The 23363-nt window shown below is 39.2% G+C and overlaps 1 protein-coding gene across 1 annotated transcript in view; it reads left to right on the forward strand.

Moving 5' to 3' along the window:
* The window catches only part of stk17a (serine/threonine kinase 17a), a 51064-nt gene that overhangs the window by 9571 nt on the left and 18130 nt on the right, over nucleotides 1–23363 (forward strand). The window contains exon 2 of the mRNA XM_082183817.1: nucleotides 9899–10111. Coding sequence (XP_082039943.1) covers nucleotides 9899–10111 — 213 coding nt within the window. The remainder of the gene's footprint in view (nucleotides 1–9898; nucleotides 10112–23363) is intronic.

A 23363-nucleotide genomic window follows, 5' to 3' on the forward strand; every position in this document is an offset into this window, starting at 1 on the left:
AGCTGTAACTTGCGTCAGAGATGCGACAGATTCAAGACTTTAACTTTATGGAAAGGCAAACACTATCCAGAGACTCGGGCTGCACTAATACTTTAAAAAAATATATGTATTGTGATATTAAAGAGCACCTAATACCCAATCACAACACACTGCTCCAGCCGACCAATCAGAGCACAGTTTGCTTTTCAGAAGGAGGGGCTTCATAGAGACAGGAAGTAAACAGAGCGTTACTGACAGACTGGGAAGAGAGGAGCCGCAACAATGGAGAATATGAGGAAAATAATCAACATTCAAGCAGGAAAACCTGTTCTAGTGGATCCTGAAAACAAGATAAGATAACTTGAATAGCTTTAGTTGAAAATAAATGATCATTCTAGAATGATTATGTTGATTTTGTTGAGGAGTGAATCTGCATAGAAAATACAAATAATTTTATTCTGAAGACTTTTTGTTGAGTGTGAACTACTCTTTTAGGGTTGTTAACTTCACACTTGGTTATACTCTTTACTGGAACCAACTCAAAACTATTTCGGTAACGCAGAAAGTGAACAAAACAAGGTTCTGTAGAGGAAGTGTTGTTGATTTACTTTCATTCTGAATCAGTGATGTCACCGTCTAGTTAACAAAAGCCCAGAGACTCAAGAGGATTAAGGTATTAAACTCAGATTGCCCATGTTGTGCTCTTCCTCTACAGATTACACAAAATATCCAAGTTCAAAGTCATATTACCCTTAGAGTCGCCATGTAATCAAAGTTTTTTTGCATATTGCAATATTTATTATAAACAATTTATCAGTGCAGATCATTATTTTAAATTATTTTATTTTAAATTGATGTTCCTGGTAATTTTTAATCAGAATAAGTTCCTCTTACAGCATCTCTTCTCTTCTCTGATGATGAGGGCGGGGCTATAACCTGTCACTCACATGAGATCAGCCAATAGCAAACCACAACAATCCAAACAATTTCACACAGACACAATCAAGCCCCGCCCACATCTGTTCTCGTTCCAGAAGCGTTCACAATACGGAAGAGAAGACGAGCGCAACTACCATTTCATGCCGACTTCAAATAGCTAGTTATTGGGTCTCTTTCTTTGCAAATGTTTAAATCTTATTCAGATGTGAGTCCAGATGGTCTTTGGTGTGTGTCTTCTGCCCTCTTATAACTGGAAAATGGTGATTTGTATCTTAAGAAGACTTATAGTTCGTCTTTTCTTGGTGACTCTGCAAATGCATATAGTTTCACTTTTTGTGTATTTTCTGAATTGGGGCTTTAGAAAGACTGATGGCATTTTGTTGAATCGTTTCTCCAGAGTCAGTATTCTCTTGCACTGTTGCCATCCTTAGTCATTTGTAAAGGTAAAATACTGTAATGCTTGACAAACGGGCTCTGTGAATGTGACTGACACCGAGTGCACTCAGAACTGGAATGCATATTCTGATTATAGTCTTTATCTTGAATTCAATGTCTGGTTTTGTATGATCAAAAGCATAAATGCATTTTTAAACCCCCCTTTTTTTTTTTGGACCAAGTATGCATGAGTAATGTTCACAAGTTTCTCCATAACTTTCTAACTTACAAGCTGGCCGACTGCTGACCATACAAACCCTACTCTCGCACAGACGGACCATCTGCTCTTGATATGGACGAGCTATTTCGCATAAACCGTGACCCTGCCGTCAACCCTCGTCCTGCACACATGAAAGCCGTAGCGTTTGGGCTGTGTGTGTGAGTCCTCAGACTCTGGAAATGTGCTCAATTTTAAAAGACACCAAAGTCTCCAAATCACAGTCTGTCTCTTCAGAGCTCAAAGGCCCTCAACTTCGGTCAACCGCGGAGCACTTTCTGAATGCCATACAATAATAGAAGTCATATTTAACACCACATCTGCACCACATCACGTGAAAGAATTGGTCACTGGTAAAAAATTTCATTTGTAAATGATCCGCTCACATTGTGAACTGGTGTCACGATTGGTTACAGTCTCGTGCGACATCCGTAGAAGTTCTCAGACACCAAAGTACTGAAAGCGTTTGGCCTGAAAGCATCAGCGGGGGAACGACAGGCTCTCCACGGCCTCGATCGGGCGACCGCAGACCTCTGGGGCGGCAGGTATTATGTTGAGGAGCTTAAGAGTTTCTTCATCACATTCTCCCCGTGGCATTCGTGTTTTTAAGAAGCCGGCCAGATTAACGCAACACCATGGTAATGGAGGTATGCCAAGCCATGCAGTCAAGGGCAGTAAAAGCCTATTAGGTTTTCAAAGGAGCGGAAGGTGCTTTAGTGTTTCTGAATCGCTCTCGATCACGGTGATTATACAACACTGTTGGGATTTTAATGAATGCTGGATTCTGAGTCTTGTGCATCAATCTTTCAACAATGTCTTACTGTCATGTATAGTTGCAGTCTTTGTTTGAAGACTTGAAGTTCTCCAGATGCAAGGTCATATTTTTATTTTGTGATATTAGTAGTCATTAGGGCTGGGTATTGACACAAATTTCACAATTCGATTCAATTTCGATTCAATATTGATTATTTTGGATATCAGGGACAATACATGGCACATTTCCTCAAGGAAAACAAATCTCTTAACTAATGCTGTAACTATGGGAGTCAGTGGTAGCCTATAGGCTTCATTAGCAGGCTATAATATTGAAGGTAAACATGAACTGATTTGTATACAAACACTTCAATTACACTTTTATTTATTTTTATAATAATAAAGTTATATGAAATATAAACATTTAAATGGTGGCTGTCATAAAAACCTGCCAGATTTATTCAAACATGCATTAAATATTGAAGAACATAAAAAATTATAATGAATATATAATATGGTGCGAATATTTAGCAGAATGCTCCTCTCTAGAGTTAGTTTGTCTCGCTGACTGACGAGTTTATGGTCACTGGATATGGTTTTTCTGAGGTAAATGTGACGTTACATGACATTGTTTACAAGCTGTTTTACTGACGTCTTTCCACGGGTGAAACACTGATTGGGCGACTCCATGTCACATGATACGGACTTCGATAAGTTGTACTCTACCTTTTAACACACTTTCAGAAGCTCATTCATGTTTATCTCGCGCTGTAACTGGTATTATTAAGGCGGAAGAGAAGATCATGTGCTTCTCTAGAGCTGAGCCAGAGCGATCTCACGCCACAGCCACAAAACTGTAATTATGTTTTTGAATTTCGTAAGAAAATGGACGTAATTTGAAATCTGAGACTTTGTTTCATATCAATAGTAACAAAGCACAAAGATTGTTGCGATTTATTGGATGGGATGCAGCGCTACAATGTTACATTCATTCATCAACTGAAAACAGAATGACTAATCGATTTTGGGGATTTAAGAATCCATATCGGCTCGTAAAAATGAGAATCGATTAAAATCGAGAAATCAATATTTTTTTTACCCAGCCCTAATAGTCATGCATACCATCTACCTATTAGTTAGGCAAGTGACTTATAATGTTGGGATGCGTGACATACCATATAGGATATTGCATTGGATCAGATTTCTCCGAGGATTGTGAGTTTGCTGAAGAGCAGTAGACGTGGTGTGAGGAAAACACAGGCTGCGTTTACATGCATATTAACAACTCAGTCGGAATAAAAAAGTAGCATGTGACCACACCAATCAGAATGATTTCATTCATTTTAGATGGTTTTGGTTGCATATCACATGACCCGAATGACATTCAGTTCTGAGGCAAAGAACTGGTCTTGAAGAAACCCTTTACAGCGACGCTTAACTTTACACCCAGGTTTTATTGGGACAGCCCAGAACAAGGACATTTTTCTTCTACTTACCCCATTAATCACCACATTTTTTTGAAGAAAGCGAGGAAGGCAATCCCAGCTGTGTGTAGTAAATCTCCGGAGTTCTGGACAGAATGGGGATGGAAAATAAAGGAAAACTTCCTTTGATGGCTGAAACCCCTTCTGAACCCATGACTCTCACATGAGCCTGGCCAGTCCAACACTTTTGGGTCAGCAACCCAATTAAAACATAAGAACAATACGTTTGCCTGTGTGGGTTTTTTTCATCTGTCCATTGAGGTTTTTTCATGAGTTGCTCTGTTTCAGACAATTGAATGTGACTGAATGTTGCACATGTTTTCACATTCTTTGTATGCATGAAGTCGTCTTCTGTCCATTTCCACATTCCTGCATGGATTCATGTTTGCTATCAGATCATGCATCCAAGATGCCTTTAGCAGATGAGCTAGTTCCTCCTGATCTCTCTTCCGGCAGATGTTCTGCTGATCTTGCACTTCTCCAGTGTCGGTCACAGAGAAGAGCGTGCAGGAGTGCATGTGGAATGTCTGTCCTAGGCAAACATCATGGGCCCTATCCTAAAGAGCAAGTGTGTTTTGCTAGTTTCAGCCCAACGCAGTTTTCATTTTCACGTTCTGCGCCACGTTGTTGAATTAGCCAATGTATGTGCGTCCATCTGTGCACCCATGGGCTGCTGGTCTGAGAACCAGTGTGTGTTCAGGCACATTGTTGGAGCGTTGATATTTTTAGCAACTGAAATAAACCGTTGACCGACTGAAACCTGGTCTAAAGTCAATGGCGCAATATTTTTATTTATTTATTTAAAGAGCGTGTTAGTAATGTGCGCCTATAGGCGGGTCCACAACGCGCGGAACAGTCTGCTTATTACTAGGCAGTCCCTCCAGAAAAACGCGATTATGCGATCGCATGATTCAATGCATAATCAGCCAAAGTCCGCATATTTATGCGGGGGACGCATTTTTTCAAATACGTCGCACTTTCGCCGCATAAATTGCAGATTTCCAAGCGCAAAATATGCGGGCTTGCTTTTCATAATCCCCGCATTTTCGTTGCAAAAAGTCACAGTTATCTTAGCAGAAAGTTGAAAAATGTTGCGTTTACTTCACACAAGCGCAGCCATTTCCCCTGTTGCCATGGGAACGTTATGAAGTGACGTAATTACGCGACATCATTGAAAAGCTGCAAACCCCGCGATGCCGATGAAACCATGATGATTTGTAAGTTTGAGCCATGTGTTTATTAAGGTCTGAAATAAAACAAGATGAGAACTTAAATATTCCCAGCACTTTATGTGATGTAGTATGCTTGCTTATCATAGGAAGTAATAAGAAATTACTCTTTACATTAAAGTAGTAGCCTAGTGAATTCCTAGTTGGGGGAATCACTTTTTTTTTTTTTTTATCAAACCGCAGTTTTTGCAAGTTCCCGCAATTTTTGCAAGTTCCCGCAATTTCATCGCATAAAATTGCATAAATATCCCGCATATTCCATCGCATTTTTTAAGAAAACGTGCCGCGTAATCAAGGATTTTTGCCCACAACAATCACAAAAAAAATCCGAGTTTTTCTGGAGGGACAAGTTATTACACACACACACACTCTCACACTCACATACACACACACACACACACTCTGCTTATTACACACACACACTCTCTCACACACACACACACACGCACACAAGCATGCCAAATATTTCAAATAAAAGGATTACAATGTAAACGATTATTATTGTGTACACAGAGATATGGTGGAATCCGACTTGTCCCGTAGATGGTTTGCTTGCGCTTTAACCTTTGCACACACACACACACACACACACACACACACACACACAGCTTTAACCTCGAGCACGAGCAGATCCGTTTCCTCGCTAGAAAAGCGTTCAGTTTTTTTCGCTTGCAAATTCCGTCATGTAAATAGCGAATCCGCCATGGGGCGAGCGCAACTGGCTTTTAAAGGGAATGGGAGACGAGACTCTGGTTGCTTTATTGCACGTTACGCCCCAAAACACCCATTACTCGTTAAGAGAATAGAGACAAAACACACCCATTACTCATTTAGAGAATAGAGACGACCGTTTAAGACCATGCGCCGGGAGAGCTGACCATTTTTCCCGTCGTTAAACAAGCAAACGTAGATTCGGTCGCGCCATAAGTGACCCTTGTGCCGTGCGCTTTAGACCATGTGCTGAGATCCTTAAAACACGGCCCCATATAGTTTTAACCTCGAGACACTTGAAAACAAGCCATTTTCACAGACGCCCACATGCATCTCTTACGAGGCACATCATCATTCTTGCCCTGAGAAGCGAGCGCTTATGAATAACCCTGTGCATTGCCTGGATCATCAGCGTGGGTGTGTATGCGGTCCGGGAGCAGATGGACTGAGAAGGCCAGTTCAGGACATCACGGAGTGATTCGGGACGTTTAACATGCATTTCCTCCACAGTTCTTCCCTGGTGCTTCTCTGCGCTGTGTTCCTAAACGAAGCGCCAAGCCTCGCGTCTGACCAGGGCTTCACAGAGGCATTGTTTACTATACTTCTGAGACTCCACTTGCTGCGTTTTAAATCAATCCTGAATCTGTTTTAAGGATTTGTCTAGTGGCTTTTTTTCATCAGTCATCTTCCAGTTTATGTATTTGTCAAACATGACATTTAGATTATCGTAATTTAAAGGCACACTATGCAAGATTTGTACCGTAATGTAACCGCTTCAAACTGGCAAAAGAAGTCACATACAGTACAGGCCAAAAGTTTGGAAACATTACTATTTTTAATGTTTTTGAAAGAAGTTTCTTCCGCTCATCAAGCCTGCATTTATTTGATCAAAAATACAGATGTTTTTTTTTTAATATTGTGATATATTATTATGATTTAAAATAATGGGTTTTCAATTTATTATACTTTAAATGATCATTTATTTCTGTGATGCAAAGCTGAATTTTCAGCATCATTACTCCAGTCTATCACATGATCCTTTAGAAATCATTCTAATATTCTGATTTATTATCAAAGTTGGAAACAGTTCTGCTGACTAATAGTTTTTCATAACCTGTGATACTTTTTTAGGATACTTTGATGAATAAAAATAAAAATAAGCAAATGTTTTAAAAATAGAAATCTTTTGTAACAGCAATATCCACTACTGGTCAGTCATTTTTTTCTTTCTTTTTTTGAAATAAATAAATACTTTTATTCAGCAAGGATGTGTTAAATTGATAAAAAGTGATAGTAAAGAAGATTTATATTATTAGAAAATATGTTTTTATTTTGAATAAAGGCAGTTCTTTTTAACCTTTTATTCATCAAATATATTAGGCAGCAGAACTGTGTCCAACACTCATAATAAATCAGAATATTAGAATGATTTCTAAAGGATCATGTGATAGACTGGAGTAATGATCCTGAAAATTCAGCTTTGCATCACAGAAATAAATGATAATTTAAAGTATAATAAATTGAAAACCAGTTATTTTAAATTGTAATAATATATCACAATATAAAAAAATTATTAATACCTTGTTACCATTGGTTCATATCGTTATCGTTTCGTCTAGTCTAGAGTGTCGTACCAGAGAGATTGTGTGTGATTATTTGAGATTTGGATTTTGCAGTGTGTTTGCTTTGTGTAAATACCCTAGTATAGCCTATAGTTTTTGCCAAATTAAGGGAATTAGGGGGTTTGACGCCATTTTATTTTGTACATCTATCTTTTCACGCTGTTTGTGGTTTAGGGAGGTAGGCGAGTTTAAATTGTATTTTTTTATTTTTTATTTTTGTTTTAGAAAATGTAGAGATTGAAAAAATATTGCTCTGTTTGTTATTTTGGTCTTGTCTGCCTCTGCCTCTAAACCCTTGTTGAATAAAATAAAATATTATTTGCCATTTCTCTGATGGTGAGATTCTTCCTTTTCCTGTTACGGCTCCTAGAAATCGAAACACTATGGAAACGAACGAGGAACAAAGGAAACAAGGCAAACATTGGAAGTAAAACACAAGAACAATAGGAACCGAAAACACATTTCAGTCCTATAACAACAAAAAAACATAATATTATTATGATTAACGATATTTTTCATATTATAGTAGTAGTAGTAGTAGTAATATCAATTGCCACATTATCATAATCATTATTATAAGTAGTATTATATTTGGCATTCTGGTCTCACTGCACAATGCTGGATTGTTCAAAGAAAAACAGATTTTTGTAATTGAGTGCAAATTATCCCTCATGTCTTCCTCTGACGACTGGAATTAGATCAAACATCAATTAAATCACTTTCTCGTCTGGCTTTTGACTGTTATATTTGTATAGTTTGTCATGTGGACTTCTGGCTGGACCAATAGCGTGGGTTTTAGGGCCTGTTTGTCCACATGATGAGGGATGGGTGTTGGGCTGGAAGGGCTGGTATGAATATTTCTGGAAACCGGTACAGAAATAACACACATTTTCCGCGAGCACAGGCTGGCAGTGTGGGACGGATCTCCCCGAGCTGTAGGGAACGTGGTCGTCAGCTCAGCGGGAGGGTGTCGTCTCAGACTCTCCAGAATCCTCTCGGGCGACGTGTTATCCTCCTCTTCCTCATCGTCTGCCTCTGCGTCTTCAAGTTCAGTGCTGAAAGTGGGACACAGAGGGACAGTTCGGGCTTTGGGGTGATTTCATCCCGCAAATATGCCGGGGGGACAAAGGCACGTTGAGCCGTGGTGATAACAAGTGTGCCATCTTTAGATATACACCCCCCCCCCTCCCCTGCCGAACCCTTTCACTGCCCGCAAACCCTCCAGCTCCGGCCTTTCACTGAATCAAATGAAAAGAGGCCCTGAACAAAGTTGTTTTGTGTGTGTATGTGACCGTTTAATGGGATGCATGGAAATGTGAGCTCTACTAGTATGTCAGATTGCTGGTGTAAAAGCATCTTGAGTTCAGCTTTAATTGGCAAATTGGCAAAAAATCTGATTCACACAGTGAATCGTCACAATATTCCTCATTATAATAATTCATATGCAGAATAAAGGGGCGGGGCCTGGTTGAGTTAGTTAGTAGTGTTAAACTGGTGGTTATGGTAAGGGGCGGGACATTTCCCAAACACACTCGAAGCGCTCGACCAATCACAACACACTGCTCCAGCCGACCAATCAGAGCACAGTGTGCTTTTCAGAAGGAGGGGCTTCATAGAGACAGGAAGTAAACAGGGGTGTGTTTCCCGTACAGAGACGTCACTCACTGCTTAACTATCGTAGTACGATTCATCGTTAAAGAAATCATCTAGCTAGTCACGACTGTTTCCCGAAATCATATTGTCGCATATTAGTCGTTCAACCACGTTGGTTAATGATGTCACGCATGTGGTGGAGTAATGACTTATTTGAATGAATACGTTTGAGATCGAATTAACACTTGATGTTTTGCTATAAATTATAGACATAGCATCTGAAGAATAATTTTCATTTTTCTCAGTTATTTTGCTTCATTTCCAGATTTAATCATAGGCTCGTTCTTACACACTAGAGCTCGTTCACACATGCGCACTCTTCAACAACGGTGCTTTAAATCTCTTGACAAACTAAAAGACGTAAATGACATTTGTATGTATTCTAAATAAAAGATACGTGTTGCACTGAATGTCATCTTGCTTATTTTGCTCAAGATCAGGATTTATTGAGTCCACATGTCATGCAAACTAGAAACTCCTCTTCTAACCACAGGAGATCTGTCGCTCCACACACACAACTCTGAGATGCTGTTTGCGAATGTTCGTTAGAACGATGGTTTCGGGAAACACTGACTGGTTGAACTGCTGATAACCACAGAACTTGCGAACATAGTTGGCTAACGAATCGATGCTTTTGGGAAAAGCGTTACTGACAGACTGGGAAGAGAGGAGCTGCAACAATGACAAATATGGAGAAAATAATGTGTTTTTTGAACATTCAAGAATTAAAAGCTGTTCTGGTAGAGACTTAGAAACTTGACTTTGGTCCCCTTTAATAGTTTAGTACCGATAATAACCCTGGTCCAAGTCTGGCTACACTATGAGATCTTCTACCTGCTAACAAACATTCTTCCCCTTGTTTTCTCTCCCTCTCAGAGGCAAGTTTGCTGTGGTGAGGAAGTGTGTGGAGAAAAGCACAGGTAAAGAGTTTGCAGCAAAGTACATGAGGAAGAGGAGGAAGGGCCAAGACTGCCGAACCGAGATCATCCACGAGATCGCCGTCCTGGAGCTGGCGGGAGCCTGTCCTCGCGTCGTCAATCTGCATGAGGTCTACGAGATGGCCAGCGAGATGGTGCTCGTTCTCGAATAGTGAGTGTCACGCGGTCAGTCTTGAGGTCCTTGCACACGGAGTCCGAAACTTGCGTGTTCGTTTTTTCGTATTCGTTGGCTCTGAATTGTCAAAACACCTTTTAAAATACTTGCTACGAATGTGAAAAACACAGAAAATCAAACCCGATCCGAATATTTTATGACGGAGGTTTCGGAGGCATTCGGTGTGTGAACGTGATTGACAACTTGAGGTCGTATTTATTTTTGATTGTGCGAACATTTCGATCGAGAATCTCAGACTCGGTGTGCAAGGACCTTTAGTTTAAAACACTTTTATTAATTTTCCTGAAAATATAGAGGACACACTTTTAATCAATCTTCATTTTAACAAACCAATATTGATTCTTAAATCACAAGAGTGATCTTTTAGTCTATGCGGTTTTCATTTTGATGCATGAATAAAATTTGTTTTAGAGCATCTCTTAAGGCCCTTTCACACCGGACGCGTAACAAAAAAGCAAAACGAAACAGCGAATAGTTCGCGGCAAAACCATTCACATCAGCCGTTCAGAGTTTCAACATTCCAAAACTTTCGCGCCGACAGCTGAGAAAACATGGACACTTCATCATCATCATCATCATCATCCAGTGATGATCCTTTTTCTCACATCGGTGTCCCTGAGGCTTTTCCACAGTGTTTTTGCGTCTTCAACTAAACACAGTGCGTTTTGTAATGTCAATACACATTACATGTAACACATGAAGTAACAAGTTAAAATCATTCAACTAGAAACTGTAGATATCACACAAAGAATGTATAGTATACTAAAAGCAGCCCTAAATAGTCTCACTACATTTTGTTACATGTTCAGAGTAAACACGGTCCCTGTGTCTATCTTTGACGATAATAGTGTTAGCTTTCTATCCCAAATGTAGTTTAGCCTGCTAGCCTCCACAGCACAGGACTATACAACGACTAAAACTATCACACAACACTCTCACAGTCGTGATAACCAAGTTGGTTGGCAATCCTACGCCACACAATGGGCCCTATTTTAACGATCTGAAACGCAAGTGTCAAGCGCAAAGCGCAAGTAACTTTGTGGGCGGGTCTCGGCGCTGTTGCTATTTTCCCGGCGGGATAAATGACTCTTGCGCCAGGCGCAAATCTAAAATGGGTTGGTCTGAAGTAGCTTCATTATTCATAGGTGTGGTTTGGGCGTAACGTGAAATAAACCAATCAGAGCGTCATCTCACATTCCCTTTAAGAGAAGACGCGCTTTTTCCATAGCGGATTGCTATTGTAACGGCGGATTTGCCAGGCGCGCGCCGGGAGCGGTTCACAGCCGAGGAGAGCAACGCTCTCGTCACGGCCGTAAAAGAGAGAAGTTACATTGAAATGGAGAAACCCACCCAAATTAACTTCGGTTAAACAGGCGTATGATAATTTGGGTAAATGTGTAAGCTAGATGTATGCTTTTATAATAAATTGTCTATCTATCTATCTATCTATCTATCTATCGTAATAATGTATGATTTGCAAAAATGAAAACTGCTGCTTCTGTGTAGATGAGAGAATCAAAGTGTATGCGCGTTGTGCACACGCTACATTGATTATGGCCAAGCATGCGCCCTTAAAATAGCATATGAATAACATGCGCAACGCCCCACTGACTTTAAACTATTTTTTCCTGGTTAGTGGCGCAATTGTTTTCTAAACCTGCAAAATAGCATGAAGGAACGTTTGCGCCGGAACACGCCTCCTCTTTGCGCTGAACCGCCCCCGGGAGCGCAAGTGTATTTCCTAACTTACCGACGTGCTTCTGTGGAGGGAAAAGTCCTCTGTGCGCGGGTGCAAAATAGGAATGATACATGCGTCGGTGTCCAAAGTCACTTGCGCTGGGTGCAAGATAGGGCCCATTGTCTTTCAAATCGTTGTAGTATGATTGGCTGAAGCCTTTTCTGTCGAAAAAAGTTTTTAAAAAATCGACATCGAAGCGAAAAAAAGAAAAGTCGTTTTTTCGCCAAAGCACATTCGCGTTCGGTGTGGAAGCATTCATTACACAAACAGCTGATCAAAACATAAAACCATCGCAGTAATTATTCGTGCGTCAAAATCGCTTCCAGTGTTTAAAGGGTTAGTTCACCCAAAAATGAAAACTCTGTCAGTAATTACTCACCCTCATGTTGTTCCAACTGTGTTGTACGTCACACGTAGGCTCACTATTGGCCGACGCTGGGCATGTGTGTGATGCGTGTGACGTACAACACAGAAGCGCTGCGCAGTTATACTATGTGAAAAAACTCGAGGCCCAGAGAGAAGGAAATGAATAGTGGAATAAAGTCGTTATTTTTGTTTGTTTTTGCGCACAAAAAGTATTCTCGTCGCTTTGTAAACTTAAGATTGAGCCACTGTAGGTGTTTTTAATAAATTTTCTGGGCCAGCAAGTTATAACGTCTTTAGAAGCCTATGGAGGAGTGAGCCAGCTCTCAGATTTAATCAAAAATATCTTAATTTGTGTTCCGAAGATGAACGAATGTCTTACGGGGTTGGAACAACATGAGGGTGAGTAATTACTGACAGAGTTTTCATTTTTGGGTGAAATAACCCTTTAAGGACCTTTATCCAATAATAATTTTTTTATTACTTCTGATAAAAACAAAGTCTCAGCAATTGTGCAATTTAAAAGTTTGTGTACAACTCGTTTTTATTTGAGCGTTTATTATTTTATCTAAATATAAATAGCAATTGTATTTAATTGTTTAGGCTCTGTTGTTAATTTTACCCTTTAATATGATAGTAATGTACCAAGTGAGAGGGTTTTCCTGTATAGTTTAAATAATTTAGAGATTTTTTTTTTCATAAGAAAAACTGACATTATATATTTTGAAATTTTGATTTGGTTCAGAGATTTAATCTAGAGTCAATGTAAATTAAACCTTGAAATCATGTGTGCACTCTACATTTCACAAACATTTAGTTTGTCAGTATTAATATAGACTCTCTCTCTTGTTATTCCAAACCCGTATGATTTTCTTTCTTCTATTGAATGCAAAAGATATATCCGAGCTGCTCTTTTACATGCAACAGATTTGTAGCTCTCAAATATCTTGTGCACTTGTATATTCAAACATGGGAGTCATGTTTAAAACATAAGAATCTCTAATTTAGTCTCTACATTATAGTGATTTTGCAGGCTTGTGCTGTAACTTAATCAGTAACACGGCCAGCATCACGACGGGCTGTTAAATATTGAGGTGAAATCCCATCCTATCCAATTAAGGAAGTGCAGAGCGACGGAGGATCAGTGGTGGCAAATGAGCGGTAGATTGAAATAAGAGATGAACCGGGAGTACATGGAGAGAAAACAAGAGCGAGTGAAAAGCAAAGAGCACTAATCCACCCATAAACCCTCCGAAGCGTTACTGAGCATGCCTCAGTGAGCAGTCGCTATTCCAGCAACGTTCAGCATCCACACACACACACACACGCACACACACTGGTAATGTATGCATGTGCACTGGCATATTGGGTTTCCCTTGAAGCCAAATGCTGACATTGACATTGAACTTTGGACAAAGCATTTCCAGGCCCTGCTGGTGCTCATCATCTTTACTGTACAGCTGCTGTAGTCCTTCACCCACTTTACTGTACTCGAGGGGGAGATCGCTCAATATCGGTTTGTGTGCTCCAATTCAGCCCATATTTTCATCCTGTTGGTGGTCATATGAACCAAATTTGATCTATAAAGGTCACGTTGATGGTTTATTTCATTTGCCGTGAAGTGGGTCACACATTTCTGGCTTCCACTCAGACATATCCTCTCTCGTCAGACCCAGACAACGAGCACAGATGGGATTTAACTCAGTGTCTGTGGACATTTTGATCTGGAGTTTGTTGGATTCATTGATTTAATAAAATTTGGACTCGATTTCATTATAGCTCTGCACTGGTGTCTTTCAAAAGATCAAGCCTGCGACTCATTCTAGCGGGTTTATTGTGAATGTGAGTTGAATCCCGACAATATGTAAGCATTTGCACTTTGGCATGGGAATATAATGCTAATCCTCGGACATGAAGTGCGTGGCTGATCGGCAGTGAGCGTTGGTTTGTTGCTGTGCATCTGCCTCTGTCCTGGTTGACCCGGTTCCCAGTGTCCGGTGAATGGACTGACCCTTGCCGTGGGGAGAGGGGTCAGCGCAGGAATTTTAATCTGCCCCTCCAAACACACAGAGCCCATAGAGTCTCCCAGACGTGGAAACCAAGAGACTCCTCCGTTTAGGAAGACGCGTGTTTGGGATAATAGTCAAAGTGATAATCACGATTGCTTTGCTCAATTATTGTCATATTAGAAATTTCTCTTTACACTTAATCAGAATTATTGCACAAATCAAGAGAACATCAACTTGCATGGTTTATTTGACCTCGTCTAGATTCCTATATTTATCATAAAAATTAACACTTTTTTTACATTTAATGAAAACGTAACAAGAAGCTTCTCCTAAAAGCTAAACCAGTGATATTCCTAATATTAACTCCAATTCCCCAAATGACATTAACATTTTTTTTTATTAAATCTTTTAACAGTGTGTTAAAGCAAGCACACACCTTTTGGAGGTGCAAGTCAGGGAAATCGCTGGTGTTTCTGATGTCACAAATGACCTTGTAACCAATCAGATCAACGTGTGATCGTCAACGAGTCGATCTCTGAGCTGAGCGAGTGAGTGGAGGCGGGGCTCATTTGCATAATCATAGAACCGCATATACTAAATGAGGCAAGGGTGTCAAGTTACATTAAAGCTATCTTAAGGCATGAAGAATTTTTGTTTCAAGGAAAAAACTTTTAAATATGTCATTTTGGTGATCAAAGATGAGTTTTAAGGGATACAATTATTGACCACAGGGGGACTTTAAGAGAAAGGAGTTTGGGAGTTTAAACGTGAAAGCTTGGTAGCAACGCAAGGTAGTGGAAATATCAAATGAAAATTAAACATTTTATCACACAAGCAGAAATGATTGCTGATTTTGCAGCACGCCTGACCATATTGACGTGTTCGTTGGAAAACACCGATCCCATTTTCTCCCATGACTCCCTGCAGACCGATATCCCCGGCTCTGCTGTGTCGATAGGCTGGCCTGGAGGAGATCTCGCTCGACAGTGAAGGGCATGTAGTTCAGATCTCTCCTCGTCGCCCACACGGCCTCCTTCACGAGCAGCTGGAGCCGAGCATGGGGGATTTCCACATGCATCTGACAAACAGCATTGTTAAAAATCTGTTGGTTTTTTATACCACTTTTGCCAACATTGTTCAAATTCATTGCATGCATGACTACTTTTTACAGTTTGTTCATGCATTTAGAAAGCAAGACTGATGTTATTAGTGTAACTTGTGAAAGTGGTGCTTGCCATTGCACACATTTCCAAAATCCAAAGCCTAAAGTACATTTCAGTTTTCATGCAAACGCTTATGCTTAACGCTTAGTCTATCAACATACTCAGTTTGGAAGTGCACAAACACAGGTGGTCAACACATGCAATTCAATTTCATGTGTTCAGTATCTGCTATTTCTCTCTCCAAACGTTATGACCAATAAAAAAAGGGTCAGTCAGTGTTGCCAAACTAATCAGTGCAAAAAAATTCAAGGCACATACGTGACCTGAGCATATAAATGATGCATGGATAGAAAAACCTTGCTGCATGTGCACAGTATGCTGATGATGAAAACCTTGTCACATGTCCTTTTTTTTGTAAGGTTACAACCCTAGCAAATTTCAGTAGTCGATACAAACCCATCCTATTAACAGCAAGGCTCAATACAGTTTGTGATGCACGCTAGGTCACGCACACTGCAAAGCCTAGATTAGTCAAATTGCTTCCAAATAGATATAAGTAACTGGAGCAGTTGGTGCATGTAGAGCGAACATAACTGTGTTGGACTGGCAGGTCGACTCCGACTGCATGTGTCTGCCTTTGATTGGCTGTGTAGAGACGCAACCCGAGTGTCCAGCCATTGCAAATTACTAGGTAGGGTTGCCAGAATGGGAAAGATCATTACTGGTTTTAATCATCAAGCAGTGATGAACTATAATAACCACGGCCTGTTTTAGACGACAGTTGTCATCCTGATTGCCTTCATATGTTGCAGTAAATCTGCTTTGACCACATCTTACCAAGACCCCGGGGGGTCGGAGGGGTCGTTAGGCAGATAATAGATTACACCGGCAGATTAGCATCCTAAGACAAGCTGCTGGTCAAGCAAATACTCAACTTTGACCCCAATAACCAGGATAAGCATTTTTTTTTTTCCCAGATGAATTCACATGAGGTCTATAAACCTGTCCGAACAGGCCATGTCAGGTCATCTCAAGTGAGACCAAACGGACACAGACTTTTAGTAAACAGTGAAAACGAATTAGTCAGACTCGGTCTACGGAACTGTTTGTATTAACAAGCCAGTAACCCTGCATTGTAGAGATAGTTGTGTTGCCTTGGAAGGATTATATTCTTCTGGCATTAGTATTTAATCTGTCTTAAATTGTTCCCTAATTGCTAACGCACTTCCCTCGTCCTAAACCTCCGATCTCATTCCTGAGCCCGTATTAGGGGTGAAGACCCGGAGATACTCAAGGTCAAGTTCTGGTCTCATTCCTGAGCCCGTATGAGGGGTAACGACCCGGAGATGCTCAAGGTCAAGTTCTGTTTCGTTCTTCACTTAGGGGCAGAAAGAAGTTTGAAATACTTGACCAGAGATTCTGCTGTTTCAATTAGAATTACAACGTCAGATTCTACTATAAAGCGTCTCTCCAGTGTGATCCTGTTTTTACTGACCTTGACGAACTGGTCAACCTGACCTTGGTCTGACCTTGACGAACTGAACCGGAGAAGATTGACGCGTCAAAGCATCATCAGTGTGGACACGTTATAGTTCAAAGGTGTTTACCAGCCGGGACGAACTTTCCTGTAAAGTTCGCTTTCAAAACTTTGTTTTTGCCTGATTTTGTTCATCACACTAGTCCATTCTTCAATTTCGCTGGAAGTAAATCAGGGCCTGAAGTTCGCAAGATATGAAAAGCAGCAAAAGCAGAAGCTTATCTTAGTAAAGTGCCTGAAATTAGCCCTTTTGTCCCCCGACTATCCGCCATGATAAGCGTACTCTTTTTAGTGCTCTTTCAGTCGTGGGGAAGTAGAGCGTAATGCATTTCCCTCTTTCATCAGCAAGTGAAATCCAGAAAGAGCCAGTTGTAATCAACAGATTTTTCCTTTCTCTCCGTCTTCCCCCAGGCGAGGGATATTTCGGGGCACTGGGACAGTTTAAAGGAGGCGATGTGGTTTTGTAAGGGAGTCTGGCTGGAGAGATAGAGGGTTTATTCATTCGTGTGTTTGGGCGAGTCCGGGGATCCCGGGAGCTCGATGCGGCTCGGCTCAGGAACGTGGCCTCGTTGAGCGAGAGCTCCAGCTGGGAGTTCATTATGTCAATGCTTTCGGCTCCGGCACGTGAACAGCCGGACCGTGGCCGTGAGCCCAGAGAGAGGGAGACAGGGGTCGAACGAGCGGAGAGAGAGAGAGGGACGGATAACTACTCTATGGATTTAATCTCCAGAGCGAGGGTTGGGAAGACCTGCCGACAGTGCTGGTTTAAGCAATCACTCATTCGCCAATGAGTGCAGATCAGCCCCGCGCCTGCTATAACATATCTTATCTTTGGCATTCATTTTGGATTCTTACTTTTTTCCCTAAGGAGCTCAAGTCCTCTAAATTTGAAACATTTAGGAGCGCATAAAGAACTTTAGGGTGTGCAATGAAAATGTATCAAATCATTTGGGATACAAGGAGAAACAAGGAAATTATTTACAAATTTTGCCTACAAAAAAAAATCACTCGGTTTTTAATTGGGCTGGGAATCTTTTGGTACCTCACGATTCATGAGGTCAGGATTCGATTCAATATGTGCATACATTTTATTCTTTTGTGTTACTTTTCTTATTCGACTGCGGTAGACAGTTTAATGAGTCTAGAAGAAAAAAAATCCTACTGAATTAAATGTGATCCTTGAAATTTATTTAGTTTTTATTCCCATTTTAGTCAACTCGATATTATAAAACCAATGCCCTTTAAGCTGACCACAATCATAACATAGTCTTATTTTGAGCATTTATTTTGGACTCTTACTTTTTTGAGAACTTCTACTTCTAAAAATGTAGGAGCGCTTAAAGAACTTTTGGGTGCACAATGAAAATATATCAAATCATTTGGGATATAAGGAGAAACAAGGAAATTATTTACTTTTTATTTGCAAAAAAATAAATAAATCACTAGGTTTTTAATAGGGGTGGGAATCTTTGGGACCTCATGATTCGATTCAAATTGATTCATGAGGTCAAAATTAGATATGTGCATAGATTTGATTGTAGTTTACTATTTTGTGTTACTTTTCTTATTTAATTTATTTAATTATATTTTTTATATTAAAATTAGGAACAAAGAAGCAAATTTCAAACAATAGGACAAATACAATAGACAAAATATACAAATTAAAGAAACTTAAATTGTATCTATTGAGTCCTTGTTCGTGCCTTATTGTGATTAATGTCAATAACTGTAAGTAACTTTTAGTACTGCAAAGTTAAAGAAGTGTAACACTTTAGAAAATCGAATTTTGAAATCTGTGAATCAATGCAAATCGGTAGAAGATATAATCGCAATTCATATATTATAAAAAAAAAAATCCCCCGCACCCCCAGTTTTTAAAGATTTCTGCTTCAAATTGTATTTATTATAATAAGTTATGTATTATTATAAATGTTGCCAGATACAGTTTTTGTGGCCAACAATAACTAGAAAAAATTGTGTAAAATGCAGGTGTAACAATGTTCAAGTTCAGGGAAGGACGAGACGGGAACTGGCGAACGGTAAACGTAACTTTAATCACAAAATAAACATAAACAACTAAATGAAAACAAAACGCCAACATAGTCTCATCACTCTTATCCTTCCAGAGTTCCTCCGTGGGACTCGAGACCAGAGTGGTTATTAACACTCGCTCCGTTCCCAAGGCTCTAGGCCCCGCCCTGCTCACCTCAGTGGGACTCGAGACTGGAGTGGTTATTAACACTCACTCCGTTCCCAAGGCTCTCGGTTAGGGTTAGATGGCGAGCACGAGACGCCGAAATGGATGCCAATAAGATTCTGAATGGAAAGTTTACTTTTAAAAAGTTGCCAAATGGTTCCATCGATGAGACCAACGTGATCTGTGTGTTTTATCGTTGTGAACTGAGCGATCATCGCAGCTCCTCCAGTCTGAAACACCACTTGACGCGAATGCGAATTCTCTGATGTGATTATTTTCTCCGAGTGTGAATGTTAGTGTGAAACTGAACACTACAGTATATGCCAATGTTGTTTTCAATAAAAAAGCATCTGCACAAAGCAAGCCGACACACTTTTCCATGTTGATAAGAGCATTAAAATGAGAAAAAAAGAATGGGACAAAAAGAAATCAAGGGATATTTAGAATAGATAAAAATGTGCGATTAATCGCGAGTTAAATATGACATTAATGCGATTAATCGCGATTAAATATTTTAATCGTTTGACAGCACTAGTAACATGAACTAACCATGAGCAATACATTTGTTACAGTATTTGTTAATGTTAGGTAATAAAAATACAGCTGTTCATTTTTTGTTCATGTTAGTTCACAGTGAGTTAACTAATGTTAACAAGATTTTAATAAAGTATTAGTAAATGTTGACATTAACATTATAAATACTGTATAAGTGCAGTTCATTATCAGTTCATGTTAACTAATGTTAACTAATGTTTACTAATGTACCTTATGGTAAAGTGTAACCTGTACTTTTGACTGAATTCAAGGCTTTTTAAAGATTGCAGGGACTTTTTTTGCACACTTTCCTAAACATTTTACTATGGAAGCTTGTTTCCACCACAGAATAAAACATTTTAAAAGATAATTGCGACTTTTTATCACACAATTGCGAGTTTACATCTCTCGCATGAGAAATAAAGTCAGAATTGCGAGATATAAAGTCAGAATTGCGAGATATAAAGTCAGAATTGCGTGAAATAGTCGCAATTATGTGTTATAAAGTCAGAATTGCGTGATATAAAGTTGCAATTGCGCGAAAAAAAGTCAGAATTCTGACTTTATAACACGCAATTCTGACTTTATAACACGCAATTGCGACTTTATATCTCGCAATTGCGACTTTGTATCATGCAATTCTGACTTTATATCTTGCAATTCTGAGAAAAAAAGTCACAATTCTGACTTGATATATCGCAATTCTGACTTTATATCTTGCAATTCTGACTTTATAACACGCAATTGCGACTTTATTTCTCAGAATTGCGACTATATCTCGCAATTGCGACTTTATATCATGCAATTCTTACTTTCTCGCAATTCTGAGAAAATTGGGATTTTTTGTGGTAAATGCGAGTGAATTGCTCGCGCTGTTCAGCCCTGGATGGGTCAAGAAGTCTGCGCTGGCTCTATTGGCCAGTGGAAATAGCAAACCTTGACGTGTGTGTGGTGTGGAAATGAGCAGGAAATCAATGACGAATTGATTCTGTGATTCCACTGGCATTGATTCTACATGTAGGATTGATTATAGATGCTATATCATCTCATCTAACTTGAAAGGTCTGGAGGTTGTACGGTGTTTTACAGTGCTGGCATTACAGCTCAGTGAGTTTGGTTGGTGTGAATGGTAGTGTGGACACAAATAAGTGCAATTCTGTACATGCTGAACATGACTATTAAATTAAAGCTGGTGTGTTTCCTCTCGAGTCCATGCCAGGGATAAACAGCTGCCGCTCGGACTCACTGAGGCAGTCACTGTAATAAAGCAAGCATACTGTGATTCTGAGTCATTAATACAGTGTGAAAAGAGCCTTAAAGTCCCTCTGTGATGAAATCCAGCTTTTAATGTTGTTTATATGTCTATGTGGTGTTTTTAATATGCTTTAAGACAAACCATGTGTAAATTCATAAGTCGACAGCATTGCTGAGTATTTCCTCCTTAAAACTGCAGTGAACCAAAGACAGTCTCAAACACACGCTTTGAAATCGCTGGTGTTTCTGACGTCACAAACTACCTTGTAACCAATCAGATCAACGTGTGATCGTCAACCAGTGGATCTCTGAGCTGAGTGAGTGAGTGGAGGCGGGGCTCATTTGCATATTCATAGAGCTGCGCATACTAAATGAGGCAAGGGTGTCGAGTTACATTCAAGATATTTTAAGACATGAAGAATTTATTTTTTCCAATGAAAAACCGCTTAAATGTGTCATTTTGCTGATCAAAGATGAGTTTTAAGGGATAAAATGATTGACCACAGGGGGACTTTAAATCTGGTTAGGGTGAGTTTTGCTTTCCCACGGCCGATGTAAGGGACACTCAAATCATCAGTTGGAGAATTGCATTAAATTCCAATATTAATTTTATAGATTGAATTTCTACAGTGTTTCTGTAGAAATACAGTGTAATACATTTTGATGTGGTATCGTCAGTTTTATATATGCACATTTTGTTTCAAGTCATTTTAGTATCATACCATTATATAAACATTTTAATTAAATAAAAAAAATCATTTTCATATTTCACATTACATTTTTATTCCAGTTTTAGGGTATTATTTTAGTATTATGTTAAACTAAATGAAGATATATAAAGTATATAAATATGCACAGCCTGTGGTATAAATCCTCCAACAGCACACGCTGAAGCTGTCGGTAGTCAAGTGTTCAATCTGCTGTTTATCTCTGTTGTTCTCACACGTTCAGCTGTTTCCTCCTACACTGGGAAACTGCAGCGACTGCTGCTCCCAGCATGAGATAATCTGAGCCCAAATGGAGAATGATGCCTTGCCAAAAAGAATGTAGTGGGAGCGTCGAGTCCTTGAGGTGTGTGTGTGAATCTAGCGATGGGTCTCACACACACACACACACACACACACACACACACACACACACACACACACACCCTGGAGCTGCTGAGCTCTTCTGTTCTGGCCCTTTTCCCCTCAGTGTCATCCAAACATTCATTTTGACCACATGTGTGTGTCTGCGCTGATGCTGCTGATGATGCTATCATTTGAATCCATATTTTTTATTATTTTATTATTATTATTATTACAATTTTTTTAAAGTGGTAGTAGTGGTAAGTAATAATATTAATAATGTGCAAATGTTGTATGGTAATATAAATCATTATTTAAATAACAACCATTATTATTATTATTATTATTTATTTATTTAAATGATGATTTATATTACCATATATACACAATTTGCACATTATTTATACTAGTTATTACTACTACCACCACTTTAAGTAATAATGATAACAATAATAAATTATTTAAAATTGTAGTGTACTACAATTGTAAATTATTATTATTTTTTTATTTTTTATTTAAAGTAGTGGTAATAGTAATAAGTATTAATACAAATAATGTGCGAATGGTACAGTGCTATGCATAAGTTTAGACACACATGCTAAAGTTGACTAAAAAGAGGAATAAAAATCATCTTTTGGAAATTGAACTTAATGCCTTAATTAAAAAGATTAGGAAAAATCCAACCTTTAAGGACACCAATTTTCTTTGTGAATGAATAATGTATCGTAAATAAATAAATGTTCTTCCTTAAAATACAGGGTGCATAAGTCTGGACACCCCTATGTTAAATTCCCATAGAGGAAGGCAGAATTTTATTTTTAAAGGCCAGTTACTTCATGGATCCGGGATACTATGCATCCTGATAAAGTTCCCTTGGCCTTTGGAATTAAAATAGCCCCACATCATCACATAGCCTTCACCATACCTAGAGATTGGCATGGTTTTATTTCAGTTAGCCTAATAGCTGGTTTGATTTGCATTGAGAGATGGTCTTAGGGATATTTTGGGGACATTTAATTTAATTTTATCAATCAATAAATTCCTCTTGAAACAAACTTTTTTCCTCTTGAAACTTATTTAAATTTAATACTGTGAAGCTGCTTTGATACAATCTGTATTGTGAAAAGAGCTATACAAATAAACTTGACTTGACTTATGGAAAGTACTCCATGCCAATCTCTAGGTATGGTGAAGGCCAAGGGAACTTTATCAGGATGCATAGTATCCCGGATCCATGAAGTAACTGGCCTTTAAAAATAAAAATCTGCCTTCCTCTATGGGAATTTAACATAGGGGTGTCCAGACTTATGCACCCTGTATTTTAAGGAAGAACATTTATTTATTTACGATACAAGGCATTGTATTA

The sequence above is a fragment of the Leuciscus leuciscus genome (assembly GCF_965113295.1).
Source record: "Leuciscus leuciscus genome assembly, chromosome: 11".
NCBI lineage: Eukaryota > Metazoa > Chordata > Actinopteri > Cypriniformes > Leuciscidae > Leuciscus > Leuciscus leuciscus.